Genomic DNA, 26,088 nt, shown 5'->3' with positions numbered 1-26,088 from the left:
TGGTTGCTTCGTGCACAGTGGGAAAAACCCTTGATAGAAAGGAAAAAAAAAAAAAGGAGGTGGTTGCTTAGCCTGTCCTAAAAAGGTAAGGAAAAAGGCATGAGATGCATTAACCAAACTATTTATAGGGCCTCAGCCTGAAGGATGTTTCTCAAGGGACTGCTGGACACCCTTCTGTTTTTGAACATATTGCATACACACATGTCCTGTATGGTTCCTCCTTCCAAGAAAACCGTAGATCTCAATTGCTGGGAAAGCAAATAAAAAACAAAACAACACTTCACCATTTACACTGTCAGTCTCCTTCTGATGCTTCCCTGCTACACTACCCCAACATGCAGTCACATAGCCAGCCCAGTCCAGGGTTGGACACGGCCTGAAGAACCAGAATTCCCATCATTCATTCCACTCTGAATTGCAAGTTCATTTAACTTTTCGGATACTTGGGGCCCAACCCCAGACTAGTAGCAGAATGGGATGACTTTTCATTTGTGGAGAAATAGGCTGGATTAAGCCACCCATTTAAAAAAAACATTCCATATTTTTAAAACAGTCCCATGTTATGAGACATAACCAGCTTGACAGTATTTCTCTGAACTCTAATTGCAAGCAATCAAGACAATGTCACCTACATTACTCCACTACAGTAAGATCAGAGCAGAAATAATTTTCAGATAAAACAGATGAAAATAAAGAGAATACTCCTTTCCCACTAAACAGTCTGAGTGTTAAGGTATTTCATTGAGCTACACAAGGAATGGATTTTTATGATAGAGTTTTGGCAGTTAAAAGTTCCCCGTCCCAAACATAAACAATTATTTGTAAAAAAAAAAAAGTTCATATTCTGATAAGACAACACTTGGGGGTTATCTTCATTCAGCCATTTATAAAGAAAGACCCACTCCTTAAATAGTAGCCTCTTCCAGCTAATGACAGCTTCAACCAGCCACTCTCATTCAACCATAATGACAACAACAAGAAAATTGTTACTACAACTTCAAATGAAAACAAGATGTTTTGACAATTTAAGGAAAAAAAAATTTTGAGAGAAAGAACAAACCCAGACCACTCAGTTTTAATTCCATTGATAAACCCCATCCCAAAAGGTACCCAACCTGAAAGCACAACTTGGAAATGCATAAAAAGCTCTGGTGTGTTTTTTTATGAGCTGCTGAACCTTCTGCTTTGCCTCAAAACCATTTATAAAGTTAAACTTCTTGATTCGACCTACTGCCCACGTGCTAGTAACCCCTGCATTGCTCAGAGCTCTAATCCTGGGGGATGCTCCTGAAAAAAAGGCCTCCTCTCCTTATTTTTTGCTCCCTGAGGAAAGATGTGCCCAGCACAAACAGCACCATGCTGCACTCCCATATAGCACATGCTTGCACAGTGCCGAGCTCCTCAGCTCCTCCTTGCCCCACAGAGAGGGACCGGAGACCCCAGCAGCTGGGGAAGGCTGCCCTGCATCTGCTCAGGCTCCAAACGGAAAGAATAATTCTCAGTCCCGGTCATCTGACACCTCTTGCTATCATTGCATTTGCTTTGTATTTTAAATAGAACATTGTTAATGAACATACTTTCCATTACTCAAAGCAATCGAGTTTAACTCCTCAGGAGCAGGGCTAGATCCCAAGGGAAAGGTCAAGCTGCAAAATGCTGGTCCTTGATACGCAGCACTACACAGGGTGACCAACACTGCAGAGCTGGCACCATACAAAACCAAGGCAGAAAGGGCAGAACAACTGAGGAAAGGTAGCTCCAACACATGCCACCATGGAAAACCCAATGAGGAAGCTTGGCAAAGGCATCCTCCTTCTGGCAGAAAAATTTGGCTGTCCACATCACTGAGCCCACCCAGCTTTCACACCCACCCTCTCTACATTAGTGTTAAGAGGTGTTAAGAAGCCACAGCATGTACAAGGCTCCTGACTGAGCAAAGTCCTCTAACGTAACCCACCCAGTGATGTAAACCTGCTCCCCCATAGCAATATTTTCCTTTTTCCACACAGCTCCCCTTTTACAGTATTTCATACCATTATTACAAGGTCATTCCACTTCAGCGGGTTTTCAAACTAATCTCAGTTTTTAAACTGAACAGGTTCAGTCTTTTTCCAAGCAGTATCTTGTTGTCCATGTAGCCCTGATGTATCTTAAACCTGCATCCTTCTTACAGCAGGGAGACTGACTTTTATAGGGGTACAAGGAAGGGCTTAAGTGTGTCATGAAAAAAGAACAGTTCCTTAGTAACCTATTATTTCTCATTTATTTTATCATGAAGAATGCCACACTTCCTCATCTACCCAGGTACTTACACTTATTTCAGAATGAAGACTGAAACATTGCTGAAGATACAGGATTTCACTCTCACATCTACCTTCTAGATTAATTGGCACAGCATATATCAGACCACAGTTTATTAGAGCATTAAACTGAACTTTCCATTACCAAACTCTATGGTTTGGGAGGATGGTATAGATTAGCCCATAAACATTTCATTTCTTCACCAATGTAGTGATGATAGGCAGCAGCACTCCTAAATCAAACTGTTTGTTGTAAAAGAAAGGCTATTGCCAATCCTCTGGAAAGGATTTGCACTAAGAAATGTACAAGGGAGATTGATAGAAAGCAATAAAAACATGTGCACGTATTTCCTTAGCAGCATGAAAAGTATTACAAGATGGATAGTTCATGCTGATTAAAAGAAACAGCCATGATAATTGGTATTCATAATTATACTCTAAAGTATACACAAAAATGCAAAGTGGTTTAGAGACTCACTTCCCAAAGCAAGCAAGGTTTCCAGACTGTTTTCCAGACTTCCTGGTGCTCCATAATAATAAAATGTCTCTTTTCTTTGAGGAGAAGATCCTCTTCCCAAGCTCTCAGCCCCCATTAAACTCTTCCCCCCCCCCGCCCCCCCCCCAGGGCTTGGGCAGACACAAGCCCTGTTGAATCTCAAAAACCCTAACAAAAGTAACAGAAAATTCTCTCTCTTTCCAAGTAAAAGGAATTTATTGCTTCCTACACTCTAGTAACAGAGGACATGCATACCCTAAACCGCACATCACTCCATAAACAGCATATATGTTAACACGCACCATACACCTGGTACCCCACGGGAGACTAGGGATGTGTGTTTTAGGCTCTGTCCTTTAGTTGTTACACTTCTTAGGTCTACCAAACTGGAGTCAGAAAAACAAAATAAGTTTTATCTTGTCTTCCCAAGTATCAGCCCTCCAGATTGCTTGCTCAAGAAAGAGTTTTCTTTAGGTCTTTGAGAAACAAAAAAGGACTCATTTTTTACTCCATGCTATACCAGACACTATCATTTTTCAAGCTGTTCTCCACACAAATGACAGCGCTTATTTACCACCTCATTAATTTAAAAAGTGGTTTCAGTTCAAAATTTGTCATCTGTAATGCTCCTGCATATACGAAAAGTTAAGTTTGGTTTTAATCAACAACAAACATTTCTGCCTTTGTTTCACTTACAAGGCTTCTTCTGCTCTATTCCTTCATAATTCAGGACCATCACTGATCTTCTGAGTGAGGGCTGATGTTATTATTGTATCTTTTGCACCTCCCTGATAAAATAAAAACCAGCAATTAGATGAACCATATAGTCACATCACATATATCAAGAACAATTTAAAAAGAGCAGGAGTTATCTACCTTTTGACAAGTTCGCTAAGGTTCTGTAACAAGCCAAACAAATAACAGAGATCAATACTTACACAAGCTCAGATTACAGCCCTACAATCATAAAAATAACCCTACTAACCACTCCAGGGCAATGCAACCATCCCATTATACCTTTCTGCAATCTCTAAACCCAACACCTATACCTGTGTGAGACTGGTGCTCAGCTGATTGAGGTTCTTGAAAGCTGTGAAACATCTGTTAAAGAAATCCTTTGTTCCCCAGTGTATGTTAAAGTGACGACATTAATTTGCCCAGGTCTGTAGGAGCTTCCATCACCCCAGTTCTGACAGGTTCTGCACTACTCCATTAAACACAGACCGACTCTCTCCCAGCCCCTTGCTACACTGGGGATAAGAAAACTTACTTTTCTATTTGCCTGCGCTAATAGGTACAGCCTCAGCTGATCAATGGCTCCTAGCCTCTGTGTCTAACACAATTAGCACAAAGCAGGGGAATGAATTCATAGCACAAGCTGAAACTGAGACCTCTCAAGCTCATTTCACACCACTAACACTGAATTGGTGAGAACATTTTTGGTTAATGCTTCAGTTAGGCTGGATTTCAGCTGAAGACCCTGAAGGAGACGGAGGAAACACTGAGTATCTTGTTAGCGCTACAGCATCCAAAACCTCAGAGATGGTTAATTGAAAAAAAAGAAATGTTGCAATGTATTATGCGAATAAAATATCTACGTTAAAAGAGCAGAAAAGCTACATAATTTGGAATCAGGAGACCTTAGCATCATAGTTACTTGGCACTTATAAAGAAACAGTTAATGGGACTGATCTCAGCATTAACTTTATCATTTGAGCACTATTAAAGCAGTCGAATGGAACGGCTTTCCCTCAAATACCAAACAAATAATGAATGTGAAGTCTGAGGCTGTAAGCATTGATATTGCTTGAGGAAAGACAGATTAAAATGCTATTGGAAGTGCTTGTTGCCAGCACACAGGATGCCACTCATCTTGATTCTGATATAATAGAAAGCAAAGAAGTACATTTTCATCCTTATATAAATACACCATTGATTACATACGCAGGCAGTAAACCAGTTCTGGGAGATGAGGCCATATGTGCACAGCCCTGTTTCAGACAACAACAATACTTTCAACCTCCAGCAACATAGATTTCACATATTAACATCCATTGTGTTCAGTAAATGCCATTGTGTGCCTTTTATATTCAGAAACTGCAGCTCTGATCTGTGTCACTTGAAAAATAAGTAAATTTTAAATGGTCTGTGACTGATGTACATAGGCTGACAGATCTGAGTAAGAGACAAACTTTGTTGAATTTTTGAATTCTTCACAGCCATCTTTGAGAACTTTTATCCCATGCCATGTGCTAAAGCGAACATAGACTGATGAACATCTCATTAGCTGAAGTTTCCTTCTATGGTGACAGACATAATAAATTCTCCCTACAGTTGAAACCCCTCCAACTTCTTCACTGGGAGTGATGCTGTTCTTGAGCTCTGATGGAAATGATTTTGAAAAAAAATTCTGAGTAACTCACATAATCCTGCTCCAAATCAGTACCGGCACATGTTGAAAACTGCTGACAGCTGCCCAGCTCCTAGAAGAAGACGTGCTGGCACATGTATGCATAAGAAGCCTTCACAGACTCAAGACCAGCGCCCTAGATTGGCAACTCCATTTTAAACATGATGGTTTGAAGTTTCTCATAAAAAGATATGAGGAAAAAAATCTTGTCCCTTGGATGGACATCATCTCCATCATCTTCAGGCCAAGCCATGTTCCCTGCTCATGAGACTCACACACTTGATTCCCACATCCCTCTTCATGCTGATACCCAGCTGACTGAATTCCCATAAAGGTCTTGGAGGGCTGTAGTGTCTCTCCAGTGAGAAGGCGCTGTATCTCCTGGTAGCGGTGTGTCTACATGCTACATGTGGTCAGAGAGTGAGAGCTTGACCGTGGTGCTCTGTCAGGACGGAGGAAGGTTACCAGCGCCCCAAAGGAGGCCCACCACTCATCAGCCACAGCCTGTCTCTCTGTCACATCACCTCGCACATGCATATTAACACCGTGTAACCCCAAGCAAAGGCTCACTAAGGACAGTCACATATCAGAGAAGTAAGTTGAGAGCCTGCATCTTGTTCAAGCTTGCCCTGCACTATAATGCCAACATACAAAAGTTGGACGAAGATCATGCAGGTCCCCTGATGGCCAGACGTGCTAAACTGGCACCTGGGCTCTTCTTGAAAGAAGACAGCACATAAGCTTTAAATAACCTACTCAGAAACCAAAGCTCTAGGGTATTCATACCAGACATGAATAGTTGGGCACTCTCTTTGCAAGAGACTGAAAGTCTAAAAAGGGAATAAAGAGCTTTGTGAGAGGGCTCGGTGCTGTCCCTTACTGTGTTTTCAAAGCTTCTGTTTTTTCCTGCAGCTTGACTTTACAAACAGCAGCACCACCACATGTAGCAAGACAGAGAAATACACAGAACCATAGGTCTTTTAAAAGGAGTCTCTATTACCCAAATATGCAGACAGCCGAGGCCCTCTGGCAGAAGTCACCTTCAGGGCTTGTACCCACTGTTTACCTGCTGTCTGAAGGCCTCTGCTCTATGACTGATCAGCTGTGAAAAACGTGCCTGCAGGTGGGTCCTGCACTTCAAATTGGATATCAAAAATGATTGGAAAGCCACATACATGCCAATCGCGCAGGAAAAGCTCTAAGAAAAACTAGGACATTTGCATTCAAGGCCTGCAGTTACTTGTAGTTTCCCACATAAAATCATCTGTTGTCAAAACTAAATCCAACACACCTATTCCTGGAGGAGAATTGCACAGCAATAGCTGCTGCTGCAGATGTCATAGGACTAATGATGTCCTAGTCCAGGAACACAAGTGGAAGCTTGTAGATGGCTTGTTTGACAGAAAAAAAATGCATGTAATGGGATTTGTTTGCTCAATTCCTTTATAATTATTTACCTGCAGTGGAAATAAAAGGCAGCAAAGAATAAGTCTTGGAAAAAAAAGAAGAGAAATCCTGACAAAGAACTGTTCAGACCTGGATAGACTTGCACAGTCTTTGTATCTGGAGAAGATATATTCCTCAGATGAAAAATAGGAACATTTTGACAAAAACGAGAACAAATTTCATTTAACCTGTCTTACCCACAGATCTCCACTTGAACACTTTTTCTCCAGGTAACTTACAACTTCCCTGTTTATAAGTTTTGCATTTTGCTAGGCCCCATGCACTTTTTCAGCATTATAATGCTTTAAATTACATTCCTTTTAGTAAACACATTTGACATTGTTCCCAAAAAAGGAGGCACTGAAGAGACTATGGGTCCTTTCCAACTGTAGCAATGACCTATAAATGCAGAAAATCGTAAAAAAAGAACATAAACAGTGACCCAAAAGAGGGGTTCAGCCAAACCAAATTGCAACAAAGCCCAGACGTCACAGTGTCCTCGGATCAGGGTAGTAATGCACTGTGTTAGAGCCCACTGAATCGGTGCCTTTATGGCATGCTGGCAGCACTCATGGTATGAGAAAGGTGGTGATACTAACGCTGGGTATGACTGGGGACAGTAGTGCTTACTGGTATAACACAGATTGCTCTAGCAGTTTGGAGTCTTAAAGGAAAAAGTCTGGCACTAGCCACACAATATGAGAGCAGGAGAGCTACTAGTTCAAGAGAATTTACGACTATGAATGTATGGCAATCTGTATCTCTCCCCTGAGACGTCTGTACTACAGGTCAGGACGGACAGACAGGCCACTTACTGGTATGGCAGATGACCATAAAAAAGAGAAAGATTCACCATGAAGAGGGGGAAAATCAGAGACTCACCCTGTGACCATGTCCACATGAGGAATGAAGATGAAAAGACCAGAAGGAAGGCGTACACCACTGTCACTTAACACAGTGCTGTGTCTCTGCAAACATGCAGAAGGCTGCGATAATGAAAGCACTATCCCAGACTGGAAACAGCACCTAGAAGAAGGCCGGCGATGTGTCTGCACTTTCTGCTCTGCTGTGGTAACTATTTCTGTCCTGTTTTCTGCAAGCAGAAAATAAGTAAATAAATAAAAAGAAAATCATTGTTCTTAATGTCCATTTTTTCACAACCACCCTTATTCCCCCCCAAAATATGAAAAATATCAGTCTGCTTGCCACTGTCTGAGGCATTTCCTGACCTCAGGAACTGATATAGGAAGCCTAGGCAAAGCTTGTTTTTTCTGTGGATTAGGGCAGCATCTACCATCTCATAGCTCTTTTATAATTTTATCCTGTGTGTGGGCAGTGGGATTTGTCCTGCCAGATCTCCTCACTGCAACAAAGCCACCAACTCTGTGAGCAGGGTGACCAGGGCACCCCCAAGAACGTGAATCTCCTTCTCAGCCTCAGCAGACCCAGGACCAAGGTGCTAGGCTCACCCTGGAGCCAGTCCATGGAGAGCACTCCATGCATGATGGGACCTCACAGGCAGGCTCAAATCTTACCTCTGGGCACCCAGATTCAGCAATTCCCACCAGTTTGTTTTATTCATTTCTCTTGACACCCCTCTGCATTAACACTTTCCCGTGCATGCTTCTCTCCTGCCTAATCCGATATAATACAGGATCAGGCTCCTGAATGAAAAAATGGTGTGTATTTTCAGGCTACAGTTAGTTTTCCGGTAAGGGTGCTTCTGGTAGCACAAACTGCATTGCCAGAATATCAGACCAAAACCAGGAGAAGCAACACTCCCTTCAGGAGGCCCATCAGTAGCAATAGCAATGCCTCTGGCGCCATCTTGTGGCTTAGGCACAACATTGCTGACCAAAAATGAGGAATTTTTGTCTGTTGAAAAGAATCACAACAGGTTTAGACTATGGCCTGATGTACAGAAACACCCAGATCATGGGAATTCTCTCAGAAGATTATGTTCTGTTCACCTCCTTGTAAATTACTAGCTTTAAAATGACGACTTTGAATGCTATCTTCTGTGTTGCTCTGCTTTTGAGTTTTGAGCCATTACAATCTTGTTTTTGTTTTGTTTCTCAACAAATATGAGTGTTTGAAACCTACTTTTTGCTTACAAATTTGTGCCACCTCATGACTCCAGGAGATAATGCCTGAAGTTTCCCCTCCACCATGTGGGGAGCGAGGAAAGCATATAAAATCTCACTGCCTGGGGCTATACATTGTTTTAACCCAATCCTCATCACAACAACCGTTAATCGGCAATATTTAATTTCTAGGCAGTTTGTATTTCAGGGCTTCTTTGTTATTGTTAAAGGAAGCAGGTAGGAGCTCCTTTCTGAGTGGAAAGATGCTCATTGATAGCTCAAAACTTTCCCAGATGGCTGACCCAGGAGAGAGGGGATGCCACCAACAAAGCCTTGGGAGAAAGGGCATAACAGGGATGTGGTCGTGAGGTAAAAATAAGAACGCCAAAAATTTTGGCACACTTGTTCTGTAAGTTAAAACCCACCTGGGGCCTGTGGAGCTGTCTGGCTGCTGAGAAGGACCGTGAAGGGTGCTGCTGGGTCTGGCTGTGGCTCCTCTTGGGCACAACCCTGAGGGACAGCCCCATCCCTGAGGGGACATTGCCTCAGAGGAGGCAGGACACAGCTGAGTCAAAGGCCTCCCGGAGGTTGGGAAGGGTTCATGCCCAGTGAAATCACTCAAATAACCCCCTAAATAACTCCCTGAGTACACAGCCCCCCTTCACCCCAGTACCCACTCCCCTCCTCACCCTGCTGTGGGGTGCCTGAGCCACGATTGTTTCTGCTTCCTCGCTTCCTTCCATAATGTGATTTCCAAACTACACTTAAAAAACGCAGATATTTCATCGTAATCCTATTGTAAACACGGATGGATTAGAAGGAATTTATAAATCAAGGTAGGCAGAAGCGTGCTTGATCACACAGGCGTGTATTTCATGACAGATTTCAGGGAGCAGAAATCCTTCCCTTTACAACACAGGGCAAGGAGGGGAGCAACGCCTCCCTGACTGAAAGCTACCTCTGAACAGACCGAGGGATTATATATTATACATATAAATATAAAATCAACTCCCGGGGAGGCGCCCCAGCAGTCGCGATCGGCGGCCGGGGCCTGGCGCTGCCCCACCGCCACGCCCCGGCGCAAAATGGCGGCGCGGCTGCTCCGCTTGCGTGGGCTCTTGCGGGCCGCCGGTCCCCGGCCCTTCTCTACCCAGGCCAGGTAGGGGGCGTCGGGCCGCGGCGTGGGCACGGTGCCGGGGTCCCTGGGGGGCTTTGAGGAGTGGGGTGGCGGCGTGGACGAGTGTGGGGGGGTTATCCGGGCGGCTGTGTTTGGGGCTGGAAGGGGGAAGAAGGAGCTCATCAAGGGAGGCGCTGAGGGGAGGGGGGTGTCCGTTCGTTGGGCGTTATGTGGGGGCACAGATGTCTAGGCAAATGTACAATGTGCATGTTTAGTCACAAATGTGTTGTGTTCCCCTGTCTATGTGGGAGTGGGTGTGTAAGTGCTCGTGGGGTTACTCACAGTGTATGTACCCATGTATGTACATGTATATGGTCGTACATGTGAGTGGTGTACATGCCTGTATGTATCTGGAGGGGTTATAGGCATGTGGTCATGTGGCAGGAAGCTTTTAGGCACAAATATAAATCTCTAGCTATATAAGCGTGTATACACATCTATAGGTGTCTATCTATATGCGTACGTCTGTACCCTGCTTGCAGGAGGGCAGCCAGGATCCGGGCGAGCCCCCTGAGCATCCTGGGCCCAGCAGCTTTGGGAGCACCCTCGCAGGGACGAGGCTGACCTTTGCTCCACTTCTGGTCACGCTCAGGGACACGGAGTCCCAGTGGTGACAGCAGGTGACAGAGAGGACGTGTCCTTGCCATTGTGAGACAGGCTATCCCACTGCAGGAGAGGTTTTAGGGGGAGCAGCAGGGCCCTGGTGGCCTTGGGCAGCCTCTGAATTTTGAGCTGTGCCACTGTGGGGTGGTGGAAGGTGGTGGAAGAGCCCTTGTCTGCGTGCCAAGTGGGCTGTGCGCCCCGAGACAACAAAAGAGCCATCTTAAATGTAGCTCGGTGTTGTCATAAGTAGCTTTAAAAATAAGCTACAGCTTTTGGGAAAGTTGTTGTATACCTAGCGTGGGAAGCCTGCATCTGAAAGCACAAAATATTAGCAAGCAAGTTGCAATACTGCATAGTTTGGGCAAGGATCAGAGAATGTCTTTTCCATTATAATATAGCTCAGCTCTGTGGATATGATTTCTGATGTTTTGTGGCAATAAAGTAAAAGCAAGTCAAAGAACCCAACGCACAAAGGTGAGAAACGAAATCTCAATTCAGCCATAAAGTGGTATGTCATCCTTTACACTGTAAGCTCCTGGAAAAGTTTTAAACCTTACTTACTGATTTTATTTACGCTTTCCTCATGCGGTTTCCACTACTGAAATCTATCGCTGTTTCAGTTTTCCTTTTTTCTTTTTTTAAAAAAAAAGCTTATTTTTGCAGATGTTAGTGTCGAGTTCTGGGATGATTGACCTTCCTGTGCTAACTTTTTAATGTATGCAAAAATAATAAAAGCTAGGAGATGTTAGTATTATTTTCAAGGTTAAAACTTTGCAGAAGTTTATGATAATGCAGGGTCTAATACAGCAGTAAGAGTGTGCAAATCCATATTGTACTTTTATTTTGGAGAGTTTAAGTTTTTGCCATTATGGATTTCAAGTTTTGGGGCTTTGGGGACCGTGTATGGGATGAATTAAATATCACTGAAGGATCACAACCCACAAAAAAACTTTGCTCATTAAAAAAGTTTGTTTATTTGAACTGAATTGCTTTTGGGGGTTGTGCCATGGGGGGATGAGGAGGTGGTGATTTTTAGCATCTCTAAGGATGAGAAATTTTATCCCCTTACTTATATATGTATTATTATTGTTTTTAATGTATTTGAAGTGTTAAGGACAAAATGTTCTTGCTTTACTGTCTCTCAAAGCCCAACAAAGTACGGTATTTATTGTGAGTATCCTTTGGATGTAATAGCAGGCTAGACTTGTGATATGAACTAAGTTTAGCAGGCAGATGTTTCCTTTCTTGTAAAAAGGTTACGTAAATAGGGGTGCCTGTGTTCAAACGGATGTTCGCTTTTCTTTTTTAGCCCTGCGCATGCTGAACAGCATGGCACAAAGCGCCAAGAACCCTCTTCGGCTAAAAGTTTAACTGATATAGGAACTCGGAGGATCTTCACATCCGATCATGATATCTTCAGGGAGAGTGCCAGGAAATTCTTTCAGGAAGAAGTGCTGCCTTTTCATGCAGAGTAAGATACCTTTCAAACATTCTGGTTTGCCAAATAATTTGCTTTTATTCCAAATACGCTTTTTTGGGTGTTACTTAATATGACAAGGTAAACAGGATATTTGTTTTCTTTTACCTTTTATTTTCAAATTGACTTGATTAAAACAAATCTGCCTATAAAACTCACATGTGGATGAGGTGCACACAATCAAAATTCACTAAATGCTGAGTTGGCACCATCATTTTAGGCATTTAAGCAAGACAAATGCAGTTTGTAGAGTTTCAGCCGAAGTATCCCTATTAACTCTGACACTGCTGTCTTGATGGTAAAGTTAAGGAGACAGTTACCATGTTGTCATCCAAAAAGCATTAACATTGTGTCTAGATTAGTGCAACGGATATTGCAGATACAGTCCATGCAGGATGGTAAGCTGGAGTATGCATTACCCAGAAAATTGCACAAAATATTGTGGTTTAAATTCGCATGTTTTTTGCTTCTGTGGAAGTGTGCGTGCTCTCTTCTACACAGTAGAGGTGTCGTTCTTCCACTGAAGTGGAGCTGGAGTTTTTTTCCCCTTATTTTAGTTGTATAATATTATAGCTGGGGGAGGTGAGGTGGGAAGGAACTGAGAACATTTTTTTTGAAGGGAATGAACTGAGAACACGTTTTTTTGAAGCATTAAGCTGCAGTACTGTCTTGAGCAATTTCACTTTACTTGAAAAAACATGCCTGTAGAAGCAGTGGGGGGGATAACGAAGGGCTTATTCTTCAGTCATGCTGCAGGACAAATTTCCTGATGCAGTTCAGAGTGTATCTACAAACAATCGAGATGGCACAACTGAGTGGGTGAGGTGTTGTGGCTCTGGGGCAGAAATGAACAGCAGGAGGCAAAGGAAACTGCTTATATCAGGATTGTTGCCAGGTTTTTGGTTTTTTACCCTCTAACCAGGACCTCAAAGTCATGGAAAAGTGGATTTTCCACTATATAATCATATTCTGTGCACAAAAACAGATAGTTTCCTTCATCTTTTGTTAGCATGACTTCTGTTTACAAAGCTGCACCAGATACTAGATCTGCTTGAGGTTAATTATGATCTATTCACTAGCTTGCTGACACAACTATTTACTAGGTAGATTGGAACAAGTCAGACTTCTGTTCTTGCATCACTTCAGCGACCTCTGAAACATTTTATTCTCACACCTTTGAAGTAAACAAGTAGGCTTCAGGCACAGAATATCAATTGGCTGAGCCAACATGAAGAGACTGGCATGGCATCAATGAACGTGGATGGTTGTGAGAAGGAAAAGTTTTAGTGATGGGTGACGTAGAGACAGGAATAGCCCTGAAAATGGGGGGACAAAAAAAGCAAGTATGGTCATTAGAGGGATTTAAGGTTTTCAGTGCAGGAGCAAAAGCTCTGGGAATAAGCTTAAGTATATAGGATAAGATACATTATTAACTGTGGATAAAGTGCTGTGGTATAGCTCTAAAACACATAAGTGTGTTGGAGGAGTCTCTCTCATCCAATTTATCTACCATATTATTTCAAAAATGTGGTTTAAAAAAAAAAAGCTGTTCTGTGCCATTAATAGCCATCCAGCTTCCTAATACGTTGGCAAACTCGGTTAAAAGGTAATATTTTTCTGAGAACAAGTGATTCCTGTAGTTTTAAATGTGCAGACTGTCAGCAGATGAGCCTTAACTGTCTATTTGTGGACTTGAAACCACCGTACAGCGTTAATTTACCAAAGTACAGTGCAAAGTACACAGACTGTTTTTTTTTTTTTTAACGTATATACAAAGGTTGCTAATGTGTTGACAGTTCTTTCTTAAAAAGCAGTTCTCATTGATGGATTTGAAATCTTTCACAAGCTGATGAGTTTATATGTGTTTTGTATGTGGGAAAAATAGTGTGTCTGGAAGACAAAGACCTGCTTGGAATTATCCAGATGGTTGTGGCTAAATCTCCTAAATCCTGGTCTAGTGCTCAGACCAATAGGCAGCACAGCCTTTCATAACAAGGCTTAAAGAGATGTCAGGTTATATATTGGAAACAGGAATTCAAACGTGTTATATAGTTGGTGTCTGTGGAATGCCAGTGGTGTTTGTGGGCTTGGAGAATGGAAAACCTGTTATTAAGCCACCACTTCTTAGCTGGGAAATGTAGTTGTCTCTGCACCCCACTTGTGTATTGCTGAGACTGAAAGTCTCTCTCCTGAGCAGTGAAACCTGCCTGCAGGTGCTCTAGTGTGAAGTGGCAGCCATGACAAATGAGAGAGAGTACAGGGGGAATTTAATGGATGACTCTGTTGTTGTGCTGTTTGCAGATGGGAGAAGGATGGCCAGGTGAGCAGGGAGCTCTGGGAAAAAGCTGGACAGCAGGGCTTGCTGGGTGTTGCTATTGCTGAAAAGCATGGAGGCATTGGAGCGGATATTCTCTCTTCTGCCGTGGTCTGGGAGGAGCAGTAAGTACTAGACACTTCAGGAACAGTTTCATTCATATTACCAATAAACTGTTTTTGTCATAAGATTTCCTCTACGGTTACAGAAAATAGTGTTTCTCATGAGAAGGATACTTTAGACCTATATAAGTCCCTCCTGCTTCAAGTATTCCAGATGATTGTTTAAGTAATCAATGTCATTGTGCTCTACTGCTAGGACTTTGTGGCCGAGGGAAGCACTTTCATTAGTCTTCTAGGTTATACAACGATTTGGCTGTGAACATACATTCTGTAAATAACAGTACAAATGCCACATGTTCAGGTCATGCCTGAGACTTCTGTGGGGTCGAGCTTTTTTTCAGTGTTGGGGCTGTGTTGTAAAGTTGTCAAGTTCACTGGTTAAATTTCTGCCTGAACTGTTTTGTTTTTTTCCCCACTTTCCAAGGATGTATGTTAACTGTACTGGCCCAGGCTTCAGCCTTCATTCAGATATAGTCATGCCTTACATTGCAAACTATGGCTCTGAAGAACAGATTAAACGCTTTATCCCTGAAATGGCTGCAGGCAAGTGTATTGGTGCCATTGCCATGACAGAACCTGGGGCTGGCAGGTAAGCTAAAAACAAAGACAGATGGTCATAATGTTATGTGCAGTCTACTGATTTCTCAGTGGAAAAAAATTCACGAGTATCCTGGTTATATGGTCATCTTAGTAACTACACAATAACCCAGTATAGGTAGGACTTCAGACTTACAGATTACAGCTTTGTCATTTCAATATTCTTGCTGAGAAGGCATTTCCTTATTGTATTGCCATTGGCAAATATGCTTCGCATTTGCTTTTATAATATGAATTTATAGTTAATAATCTGCTTGTCATGTGAATATAATTTTAATATGAAATGTAATAAGGAGAAAATTACATACATCAGCAAAGAAGGTTTGACTTCTTTGGTATTAGATTTGTTGTGAAACAGAGCGTTGTATTGTTTTTTTCCCCTCTGAATCCTTTCAAAACAGAAGTGTCCCTCCTTTACTGTCATTATTGAAGGACAGACAGCACATGTTTTGGGTAGACACAGCTGATCTGGCCAGTTTCCAAAACAGAGGAACAGGTGAAGAGCAAAACCTTTTGGTGTCACACTTCTCCAGCTGGTAGACATTGCCAATGGCTTTTTGCAGATCCTCCTCGTTAGGACTGAGCCTGCTTGGAAGATGTCCTTTTGTCTGGCATTTGTCTTCTGAAGCATATCAGCATAAGGGGAGGCTGACCCATTACTGATACATCGGTGTCAGTTCTTGATTATTACCACCTCCCAAAAGCCAGTACATTAAAATAGGACCTCATGCTCTTGTACAATGGCGTAGATTTACATCCCTTTCTGCAGTAGGCTTTTGGTTTGTTACACTCCAAACCATTTCACCATGTTCCGTTATCCTGTGCATTTTCACTGACTGTGTGTAGGGATGGTGTGAGGTCTACTTTATATTGGATAGAATTTAAGATACAAATTGCAACTTCTGGAACAGTTTCTTGAAGGACGTTTTGAATTTCATTCTAGTGATTTGCAAGGAGTACGAACATATGCAAAAAAAGATGGAAGTGACTGGATTCTTAACGGGAGTAAGGTAAGTGAGCAGACATGTATGCCACTTGAAGCCTTTGGTAGCTGAATGCACTCAGTGAGGGATGTACACTGGAATCAGTGTTTCCTCCTAGTCCTTCCACTTTTTTTTTCCAGTTGCCTTTTTTTTTTTTTGTAAGACTTACTATACTTTTGCTATTGGCAATTTATGGACCAATTTATGGAAGGGTTTGAGCAGGTAGCTTTGTAGCTTTTAAATAATCATATGTAAAGTTTTTCTTTTTCCTTGAACTGGAAGAAGTCCTGCATAGTATAAGCAGAACAAGGGTTATTTCTCAGTGCTGAGGTTGAACAACAAAATATATGTGCTACCAATGTGAAATCTTCTGTGGTCTGAGTGGCTTGTTAAAATGCAAGCTGTGGAATCTTTATTCAGGAACCTGCTGCTCATATTAGAAAGACAAAACCACTGCATTAGATTCCAAGTATATGCTGTCAAGCTGTTACAAAGCTGGCAGCGTTAACCTCATCTTTTGTTCCCATAATAAGAAAGCAAGAGGGCAGAAGTAAAGTGTTGAAATAGAAGTGTGGGTTCAACAGATGTGTGGTAGGGTTGTTTTTGTTTTTTTAAAGCTTCATCTTTCTGTCCCCTTATTTTGTAACCCTGTTGGAATCATAGTACTGACAGAGACTTAAGGCCTTAGCAGAATTTCAGGTGGTGAGAATACATGCAAGCAATTTTTTACAGTAGGTGTTTAAAAGAATACTCACTTGTTCTGTGTAGCTGAAGTCAAGACTGTGTTTCTTTTGGTGGAGTTAGGATGAGTCATTATGGCAGGTGGATGGATAATTCTGCAGAACTGTAGCAAGCAGTTGTTAGTAGCAACCATCAATAGTTTTTGTATTTTATACCTTGCTAACTCATATTTTTTAAAAGAGAACCTCTCTTTTAATTTGATGTATACAGTTGATAGCACTTTCTGTCTTTATCATGGGACAGACAAACAAAACAGGTTTGTGTTCTTTAACTTAAATTCTGATCCAAACCATGCCTCTCAAACTAATTCCTCCCTTTGACAGACCTTGTTCTAAAGCAAGTTTGTTTTTTTTTCCTTATACAGGTATTCATCACCAATGGTTGGATGAGTGATGTAGTGATTGTGGTTGCAGTTACAAACCGAGAAGCCCGATCTCCTGCCCATGGAATCAGCCTTTTTCTGGTGGAAAATGGAACAAAAGGTTTCATCAAAGGACGCAAGCTGAACAAGATTGGCCTGAAAGCTCAAGTAAGTTCATACAACCTCTAACCCATAGTAGACTTGGAGGAGTTCTAAAACTGGTTAATTCCTGGCACTAGCTAAATAAAGATAGAATGGAACTGTGGTGTTATCCTAACTCTTAGGCTTTAGAGCACAAAAAATATACATCCAAAGTATGTATGCTGAGTTTGCATATGGACGTCTGAAGCACATGACGTGCAAGGAGAGGTTACAAAGCTGGATTTCTTCACTCTGAAGAAGCTGGGAAGGGATGGGATCATGTTGCTGTCTTTAGCTTTGCGTAAACGGTGTCTGTAGAGATGGAGGAGAACAGTGAAAGGGTAGCAAGGCACACAGGTTACGCTGAGGAGATTTCTACTTTGGCACGTCAGGAAGTGGAACTGTACAAGGCCCTCAGCTGTCTGTGTTGCTGAAGCTGCTTCGAGTAGGATATGGGTGACCTCAGGAGGACCCTTCCAACCTAATTTTTTCTATGACTTAATGCAATAGCATGAAAAAACGGGACACAAAGAAAAGTGAAATGAAGAGATGAGAATGTCAGACTAAAAACCCTTGCACTTAAAATCCTCTTAGGACACAGCAGAGCTGTTTTTCGAAGATGTGCGGTTGCCAGCAAGTGCCTTGCTTGGAAAAGAAAACAAAGGCTTCTATTATTTGATGGCAGAGCTCCCTCAGGTAAGAGGAATGAAAGTGTTTGTTGTCTTTAGGAAGAATACAGAGACCCAACTTTTGTCATTGCAAGAATCTGCTTTGATCTTGGAGATGATCAATCTTGGAGAGCCACGTCTGTCTCAGAATTGGGATGTCTGTAAGCAGTGTCCTGTTGATACTACTGCTTTCTACCTAAGTTATGCAGTTTCTAGTGCTAAAATGCTCAGTTCTTTGGGCGTTAGTAACAGTGTTGACATCCCACCAGCTCAAAGCCAGAGCTCTGAATCCCAGTTATTGAAGAACCTGAACGTAGGGTATTATATTAAAGAACGTGTCAGTTTCCTTGTGCACTTCTAGTATGGAACCATTTTGCTCAGTAGACTACATACACCTTGGAGCTCTCATGCATTTGGCATTCTCTAACGAAAGACCAAGCGTTGCTGTTCTAGCTTTTCTAATTGTAGAAGCATATTAAAGATATAAGATTTTTTTTCTTTATCCATATAGCAAAGTAAAGAAGTTGTTACCAAAATGTCTTGCTAGTGAAAATAACAGTTTGACTTACTGAAGCTTTGGAATGATTTGGGAGGACAAAGAGGCAATGTGATTTTTTTTCAAAACACAACTGTGCTTTGTCAAAACTGACTGTTTGCCTCATCTGGTAAAGGTCGTGTTTATTTAATTTTATACTGTGAGTAAATATGAAACCTGATTAAAGGAAATGTACTGCTTTAAAAAAATAGATGCACTCATAGACAGGTTCAATGGAATGCATAAGATGACTTCACCTGTGCAAGAAGCAATCGTTCTGTACTTTGTTTTTCAATAATTTATGAGAGGAAGGAAAAACAGGCAGTGTTCTTGTAGGTTTTGTTTTTTCAAGGGTTGTCCTATTGAAATAGTTAAACACTGTGTGTTGTTTGTTTTGTGTTTTTTTTTTTTTTTAAACTGAGCCGTGAAAACTAATAATTAAGCAGAAATTGATGTGAAGCTTTCAGTCAGTAGGAATCCTATGATTGACATGTAGCTATTTTTCTGGGGTGATGTTCTATCAGAAAAATGACCAACAAGCCTTAAAGCGAACTTCAAGCATCAAGACATTTGTCCCGCTCATTAATTTCAGTAACGTAGTGTCTGGTTTGATCCCTAGTGTGACTTCTGCCCCCCTTTCTCAATGAACATCACTGAACATCTGTTTCCCAGTTGTGCATTTACGTGTGTGTGTCTGATGCACAGAAATGTAGGACTAATTCCGCTGGATTCTGTAATTTGTGTTTCTAAAGGAGAGACTGTTAATTGCTGATATGGCTCTTGCTGGTTGTGAGTTCATGTTTGAAGAAACAAGGAATTACGTGAAGCAAAGAAAAGCCTTTGGGAAGACGATTGCACACTTGCAGGTGAGTTTAAATTGTAAGACTTGTAAAGCCAGATGCACAATGGAATTTGTATACATTTGTACCTGTAATGTTGAGCAAGTGAAAATCACCAGACTGTTACCAAAGGATTGCTTGCAGAGACTTCACTCTTGGGCTGTGGCTGTTTCCTTTATGCCCAACGTTTTTAAAAACCACTAAAAGGCAACGCGTGTATTTTAAGTCAATAAGGTACACTACAGCAGTACCGCTTTTGGAAGTGAAATATGCTGTAGAAACTATACTGGCTTTTTGCTGGTGATGAAGTAAAAACATTTTATTGCTCTTAGGCTTGCATTTTACCATCAGAGGTCCTAATCACTGGGTATATTACACCTGCTTGGATTCCTGTATGTGCCTGGAATCCTACAGACTGCAGAAGAGCTTGGTGCATGTGCAGGTACTGCAAAACTCTGCACATAATGCATTGCAGCAACATGATCTTTGTGAGAGTGATGCTCAGGGTCCCCAAGCAGTGACCTTGCTGCCTGAATGCCTGCAAAGGTGTTTGTATTCAGCTTTATGGGTGTAGTAACAAGATTCCTCAACTACCAGGTAGCTGGATATTCAAGTGATAGCATTGTAAAACTGTTGGATTTATTGCTGGAGTATAGCTCACTTTTGACAGTGCTAATTAAGTTATATTTTGAGGCATGCTTGTGCTATTTAGCTGCTGTCATAAAACCCAATAACATGGAAAGCAACGTTTGATGTTGTAATTTTCCTGAAAACTTCATCATCTTTTAGGGCTGAAACAGACCAAGTTCCTGTATGCTTCATCTGTAGGATAGGAGTGACTCCTATGCATTGGAGGATGTTAGCTTCTTTTGATATGCTTAGAGATAATTGGAGCTGGAGTATTTTTATTTTTGTCTTGACTTCCTTTGTCAAAATCAAATATTTAATTGTGAATAGCAGCAGAACTGAGCTCTTCAGAAGCTGGAATACGAGGTATGTATCTTTCAGGAAATTATGATCTTCTTTTCTTTTTGAACTTAGTATTCAGAAATACTGGAATTTAGTATGTGCTAGGAGCAGTTTTAACACAAATGTATTTTAAAGTTTATGTAGGTGTAGAATGCTTTCTGATTGTAGTAGTTCACTGTGCAGAGACCTCCAAAATAATGTTTTCTACGGTAAACCGTTGCCAATCACCAGGAGGCCAAATTTGAGTCAAAAAAAAAATAATTCATTCTTGCATACTTTTTCAGTTTCCTTTTTGCACTTAAATGTGCATGGAATCAAAAATCCTTTCTAATTAGAGCTTTGACTTGCCTAATTCTTTGAGTTCTGCTATAGTATGGTATTAAAAACCGGTTATGTTAATTGTCTGGGGAAGCAAGAAGGCTTTTTCTATAAAAGTTTAAAACTGTGAGATTGGGCAAAACTTCTGTTCCTGTTTGGTGCTTTGATCCAATTCCTACCAGAATTGCTCCAAGACGGTGACATACTTGCCTTATTGGATTTTAGATATCCTTAGCAATGGATTTTACCTTTTCCATCTAGAAAGTCTTTTCCAATGTGGCAGAACTCAGTGTCAGAAAGCTTTCTAATAGTTGGTCTAAAAATTCCTTTGTTTTTGCATATTTCTTGGCATCGCTTAAACTCCGAAAAACTGAATGCTCAGGAAGTGCATCCTATGTATGATGAAATAAATGTTACAGCTAGAGTGAAAGTACACTCTCCCACAAGAGGGAGCAGAGAGTAACAGAGCTCCCACTACCTCTTAACTCTGTGCTGTCTAGGAACTTGTTTTCAGGCTTTTGGGGGGTTTTCCCCATAATGCCACGTTTTGAGTTGGTCTAGAGGATTAAAGGGCAGTAATTGTCTCTAATAAGATTGGTAAAGATGTAATTGTATTGAAAACAAGCTACATGTAGATATAAAGAGCCCAAACTGTTTTGAAACAGTGATATCTAATAGAAATGCTTCTAGAAAATGCTTCCCTTTCTACTTCAAATGTAACTTAAAAACAGTACTACTGCTGCTCTTTCTTTCCTCTGCCTTGTCCGTCCACTACCAAAATAAGACTGTACAGCACAAGTTGGCGGAAATGAAAACGCAGATTTGTGTGGGACGAGCCTTTTTGGACAACTGTTTGCAGCTGCATGCAGATAAACGCCTGGACTCCTCCACAGCTTCTATGGCTAAGTATTGGTATGTGGTTAAAGTAATTTGGAAATGTTATTTGTATAATCTTAACGGGAGTCTAATAATAAAAATGCTGAACTGCTCAAATTTGAACAAAAGATAAAATTACTGTCTGATTAATAACATTGTCAGTTTCTAGTAGAGGCCATTAGCTTTAACTTAAATTAAGTAGTCAAAAACAGTCAGTTATGTTGAAAACCAGGGCTGCTAAAACAAATCAATTTCAAAGTAATAGCATGCTTTTAAAACAGGCTTCCGTTAATACTAAGACTAGGACTCAGCCTCAATTAAAAGTGAGCATTTCATTGGTATTCAAATTGTTACATTTTTCTATAACAAATCATTTGTTTTTTCTTTTTTCTTAACCACAAGTTAATTTGAAGCTCATATGATATAGAATACTTTTCAGTTAGCATTACTTAGCAATAGTTGTTTGGCCCAGCTACTTTTCGAAGCTGTTTGGTTTTGGGAAGAAATAGTTGGCTACAGCCATTGCTGCGATTGAGACTAAACAGTTCTTTCTTTTATTAGCCAGAACTTCTCCTCCCTCTCCCTGTATTTGATGGTGTTATCTGTTAACTTAGGCTTAACCAGAGAAATCTGGATGAGTACAAGCATCTAAGATAAGGCACATGAATTTGTAATAGCTTTATCTTGATAAAAAAGATAGGAGGAAAAAAGCATGCCAGGCATTAACAAATAAGGTTATAGAAAATAGAGATTTAAAGGTTCTAGACCTTCAAAAGTAAGTGTAGAGTTAATAAGCAGAAAATGCTGATGGAATCCAGTGAGAACACCTACTACGAAAGTAAGGATTTTGTTTGAATGCTATTCCTAGCACTGTTTACCTAGAAATAACGGGTATGTAAGCAGATGTGTTCAGTTCTGAGGAGGAGGAAACAGCTAGTGCCAGCTCAGATGCAGACTTACTTCCTCAACAGATTTTTCCAAAGCAAGGAATTTGAAACTCCTCTATCCACTCACGTGTTAGTGCCACAGTTTGTCAAGGGTTTCCCCATTCCCTAATAGAGTTCCTGTGTCTCCTTTCCATAGCACTCTTAGATGGTCTAGAAACTGTTTGAAAGTAGAATTGCTTAATTCCCTAATATTTCAGGAGACTATCTCCCATTAATTTTGCGTATTAACTTTTGCCCAGTCAATGACTTGATTTAGAGGTTGGGTGAATTTTGAAGTGTAGCTTGTGTCTCTCTCCTGATACCTGGTGAAAGGTCTGTAGACTTTGTGGTGACCAGTTGTACTATATAGCTAAATTTGGAGATATATTTAAAGAAGGCAGTTGGCAGTAACTCACTGTTGCAGATTTAAAATTGGTATAATAAACTGTAAGAACCTAGCTGGAGGGTTGGTTTGGAGAAAGGACTCCTCTTACATTCTTCCATGAAAACCAATTGACTCCAATGGTCATTGTCTTTACTTCTGTTATCACTCTGAAACTGTTTTGCTTTTTTTATTTGTTTGTTTTTTCCCAGGTCATTTAACTTTAGCTTGAACTTCTAGTGCAGTTAAAATCCTAGGGGTTCTTATGTCTGATTTTCATTGATTGTTTGAAATAACATGAAGTATGCAGCTTGCCAGAAGCTGAGAGATGCAGGACATCAACTTCAAAGGGCATGTTATCCCTCACATTCTAGAGGGAAGGTTTACAAAACTGAATGCTTTTAAGAAAATTATTTTAGATCATAAAATTATTGAATATTTTGCAGTGAGCAATCCTGTTTAAGAATTAAAGTATTCCTAAGAATTTAAATCTATAAGTTTTTTTGGGGAAAATAAAGTATTCCCTAATAGTGGTTATATTTAAAGAGCATCATGGTGGGGGGGGGGGGGGGCAGAAAGCCTGCAGTGTTCTTAAATTTTATGATTCAACTGAAGGATTTGATAAGAACAGAGAATATACCAACATGCTTTACAAAAGAAGTCTCTTGGCCTGTGAGAAAGGTAAACAGGTTTGTTTGTCTTGAAAGCTTTCCTTCTCTGAAAGCCCTTCTGTAAGGGGAGCAGATCTTAAATGCTTTTCAATTCAATGTATACGTTTCTCAACACGCAGGAAGAAAATAGCCCTCACAATCTAAAGTATTTTAATGGCCAACGCTGTAGATCAGTTATATGAAATAAAAAGGTTGGCTATATTTTTGTCTTGGTAACTTATCTGTGTCTCTGGTAATGTGTCCCAGCATACATCCTTATAACAACCAATTTCTTTTTCATCATTTAAGGTCGTCTGATCTCCAGAACAGCGTAGCTACTCAGTGTGTGCAACTGCACGGAGGCTGGGGGTACATGTGGGAGTATCCAATTGCAAAGTAAGCGTAAGATTTCAGACTTGAATGATGAAGGATTACTAGCAAAGTAAAATGAGGCACTTTTACATCTACTTGTCAGTTGTTTTGTGTTAGTACTGATTTACTGTTCCTTTTCTCATCATGTTTATTGAAAGGCAATCCTCTGTACAGGTGTCTACAGGAAAGCTTTGTTTTGATCCTCCAAATAATTCATAACCTGTTGAGCAATTGCCTGTTTTTCACAAAACAGAAGTTCTCCTTGTAGGAGTAATAGGGGGGAAAAAAGGTATTTAAAAAAAGAAAATGAGCTAGTGTACATAATTTATCTGGAATTAAATATATATGCATGAAAGAAAGAAAATGTTGGTCAGCCTAAAGCTTCCTAATACTGTAAAAATAACAAGTTGCCTAATCAAGAGCATGAGTGGTTATGTTCAGCTTTTCGTACCTTTTTAAATGATAAAGCTGAGGGATTTACATGTAGAGGGAGATTTGTCATTCCCAATTTCTTGCTTGCTTTATGTATTTTGGAACAGTTACAGAGTTTTTACTATTTCCTTATATTATCTAGGAAGACTTTTGGTTTTTTTTTTCTGTATATTCCATTGCCACAATAATGTATGTAGAGCTTCTGTTTAAAAAAAAAAAAGTTAGAAGGGTTAAATTGAAGTTGAAAGAAAAGTAGAAAGGTTAACCCCAGTTGTTATAAGCAGATACCTAGAGTTCATTTTTTTTAAAGTGAGCAGGTTTAGATTCGTTATTCTAAATATACTTAGAGTATGAAAAGTTACTTTAAAATAACTGTTTAACGTGTGTTTTTAATGCTCAGACACTTTTTTTTTTTTGTGTCCTGCATGCTATCTCATTAAATAGGGAGGTCAGCAAGCCCCGCTCAGGGTGTCTTTGAAGTGCTGCTTATCTGTGTGTGCAGCGGCTGTCCATATGGGGATGGTGATTCCTGTAGTTCAGCAACTGAGCTACAGGGATCAGGGATCTACAGGGATTGAGTGGGCTGCACTCCCTGTATAATGACGCAGAATTAGGATGGAAAAGCACACTGTCACCCTGTGTGCTGTCACCAGCCATGCATGTCCTGGGGCCAGTTCCAGCACAGAGATGGAAATGCTCTGGCTGCATGCAGCTTTTCAAATGCTGGCCCACATGGAGCTGGAGCTGGTACCAGCGGAAAGCTGTAGCCAGGCTGACGAGAAGAAAATTGGCGCTTTTCCTCCCAAGGTGTTTAAGGCCCACCTGAAAGAAAAAACTGACAGCGCTGGTAGCAGTCCTGTTGACAGGATTAGACAGGCCAGGGCATTAGAGCAAATTACCATGATAACTATCAGGTTGGCTCTGCGGGAGTTGTTTTTTCACAACAAGGAGGCACCTGGCTCTCGGAGTTTATGCAGGCATGCTGTTGTCGAACAGGATGTGGGCGGGGCCGAGTGGGGTTTTGGTGGCCAGAGCTGAGAGAGCTGAGTTAATGCACAGGGGATGTGAGGGAAAGAGGGAACAAGAAGTGAGGGGGGAAAAAAGCGGTAGGAGTCTGGTTTTGTAGAGCCTTTAAAACACCTTGATGTATGTGAATCTTTTTAAAAATGGGAAGAATAGCTTACTGTGAAAAGTGGGATCTTCAAAGATAAAAGTTGGTACTTTTCTATTTTTATTGTATATGCAGTTCGAGGAATCTTTATTTAAATAAAATCTTTTTTCTTTTTTTCCCAACCCTCAGAGCTTTTGTGGACGCCCGTGTTCAACCGATCTACGGTGGCACCAATGAAATAATGAAAGAGCTGATTGCTAGAGACATTGTCAGTGACAAGTAGGGCGGATGCTTGCTCCTCTGAGAACCTCCCCCACCCCTTTTATAGTAATATATGGCATAAAATCAGACACCAGAATGTAAGTAAAAGAGATTTATGTAGCACACCGAGCTCCTTCAAGGAGGCGAAACCTAGTGAAGTGAGGGGGTAGCAGCAGGAAGGTGCAGGAGGTGAAGGAGTTGAGTTTAAAGGAGGTATGTTGGGGTAGGAGTGGTGGGGAGGAGGACTGGCCGCAGTCCTTGCTCAGGACAAGAAGCCCGCCGTTCGATGGAAGCCGTCTGCTGGCGCCGCCCTGGCTCTGCTGCACTGCCCCGTGTTTACAACCGCCCCGTGCCTTACCCCCGTTCCCCTCGGGCTCATTGAAATAAAGCATTTCTATGCACACCCCGCCTCCCTCACTCCCAGCGCCGAGCGCGCCGCCGCGCCCACGGGAGCGTGCGGGAGGGGCGGAGCGGCGCAGGCCCCGCCCCTCGAGCGG

At 41.3% G+C, this 26,088-nt stretch overlaps 1 protein-coding gene and 1 long non-coding RNA gene across 2 annotated transcripts in view; one reads left to right on the top strand and one right to left on the bottom strand.

Moving 5' to 3' along the window:
• The window catches only part of LOC121072133, a 43,050-nt gene extending 35,308 nt beyond the window's left edge, over positions 1-7,742 (bottom strand). The window contains exons 1-2 of the long non-coding RNA XR_005821024.1: positions 7,535-7,742; positions 3,493-3,584 (exon numbers count right to left, since the gene is read on the bottom strand). This is a non-coding gene — a long non-coding RNA (uncharacterized LOC121072133). The remainder of the gene's footprint in view (positions 1-3,492; positions 3,585-7,534) is intronic.
• A 1,843-nt stretch (positions 7,743-9,585) lies between these two features.
• ACADL (acyl-CoA dehydrogenase long chain) lies at positions 9,586-25,992 on the top strand. The gene is made up of 11 exons (XM_040561071.1): positions 9,586-9,895; positions 11,826-11,987; positions 14,295-14,432; positions 14,854-15,018; positions 15,970-16,036; positions 17,115-17,279; positions 17,847-17,948; positions 19,208-19,321; positions 21,366-21,493; positions 23,725-23,811; positions 25,520-25,992. Exons 1-11 carry the CDS (start codon positions 9,822-9,824, stop codon positions 25,611-25,613), a joined length of 1,296 nt encoding a protein of 431 aa, XP_040417005.1. The 5' UTR covers positions 9,586-9,821; the 3' UTR covers positions 25,614-25,992.
• The last annotated feature ends 96 nt before the right edge of the window (positions 25,993-26,088 follow it).

This window comes from Cygnus olor, chromosome 6 (genome assembly GCF_009769625.2).
Source record: "Cygnus olor isolate bCygOlo1 chromosome 6, bCygOlo1.pri.v2, whole genome shotgun sequence".
NCBI lineage: Eukaryota > Metazoa > Chordata > Aves > Anseriformes > Anatidae > Cygnus > Cygnus olor.
Note: the sequence above shows the minus strand (reverse complement) of the source record. Positions and strands in the feature narration are given on the sequence as shown.

What these genes read in the sequence shown, in the direction of transcription:
- ACADL (XM_040561071.1), top strand. Translation starts at nt 9,822, where the DNA reads ATGGCGGCGCGGCTGCTCCGCTTGCGTGGGCTCTTGCGGGCCGCCGGT. An exon ending in GTGCTGCCTTTTCATGCAGA is followed by an intron (nt 11,988 to 14,294) that starts GTAAGATACCTT and finishes TGCTGTTTGCAG; the next exon opens with ATGGGAGAAGGATGGCCAGG. An exon ending in GCTTCTATGGCTAAGTATTG is followed by an intron (nt 21,494 to 23,724) that starts GTATGTGGTTAA and finishes TCATCATTTAAG; the next exon opens with GTCGTCTGATCTCCAGAACA.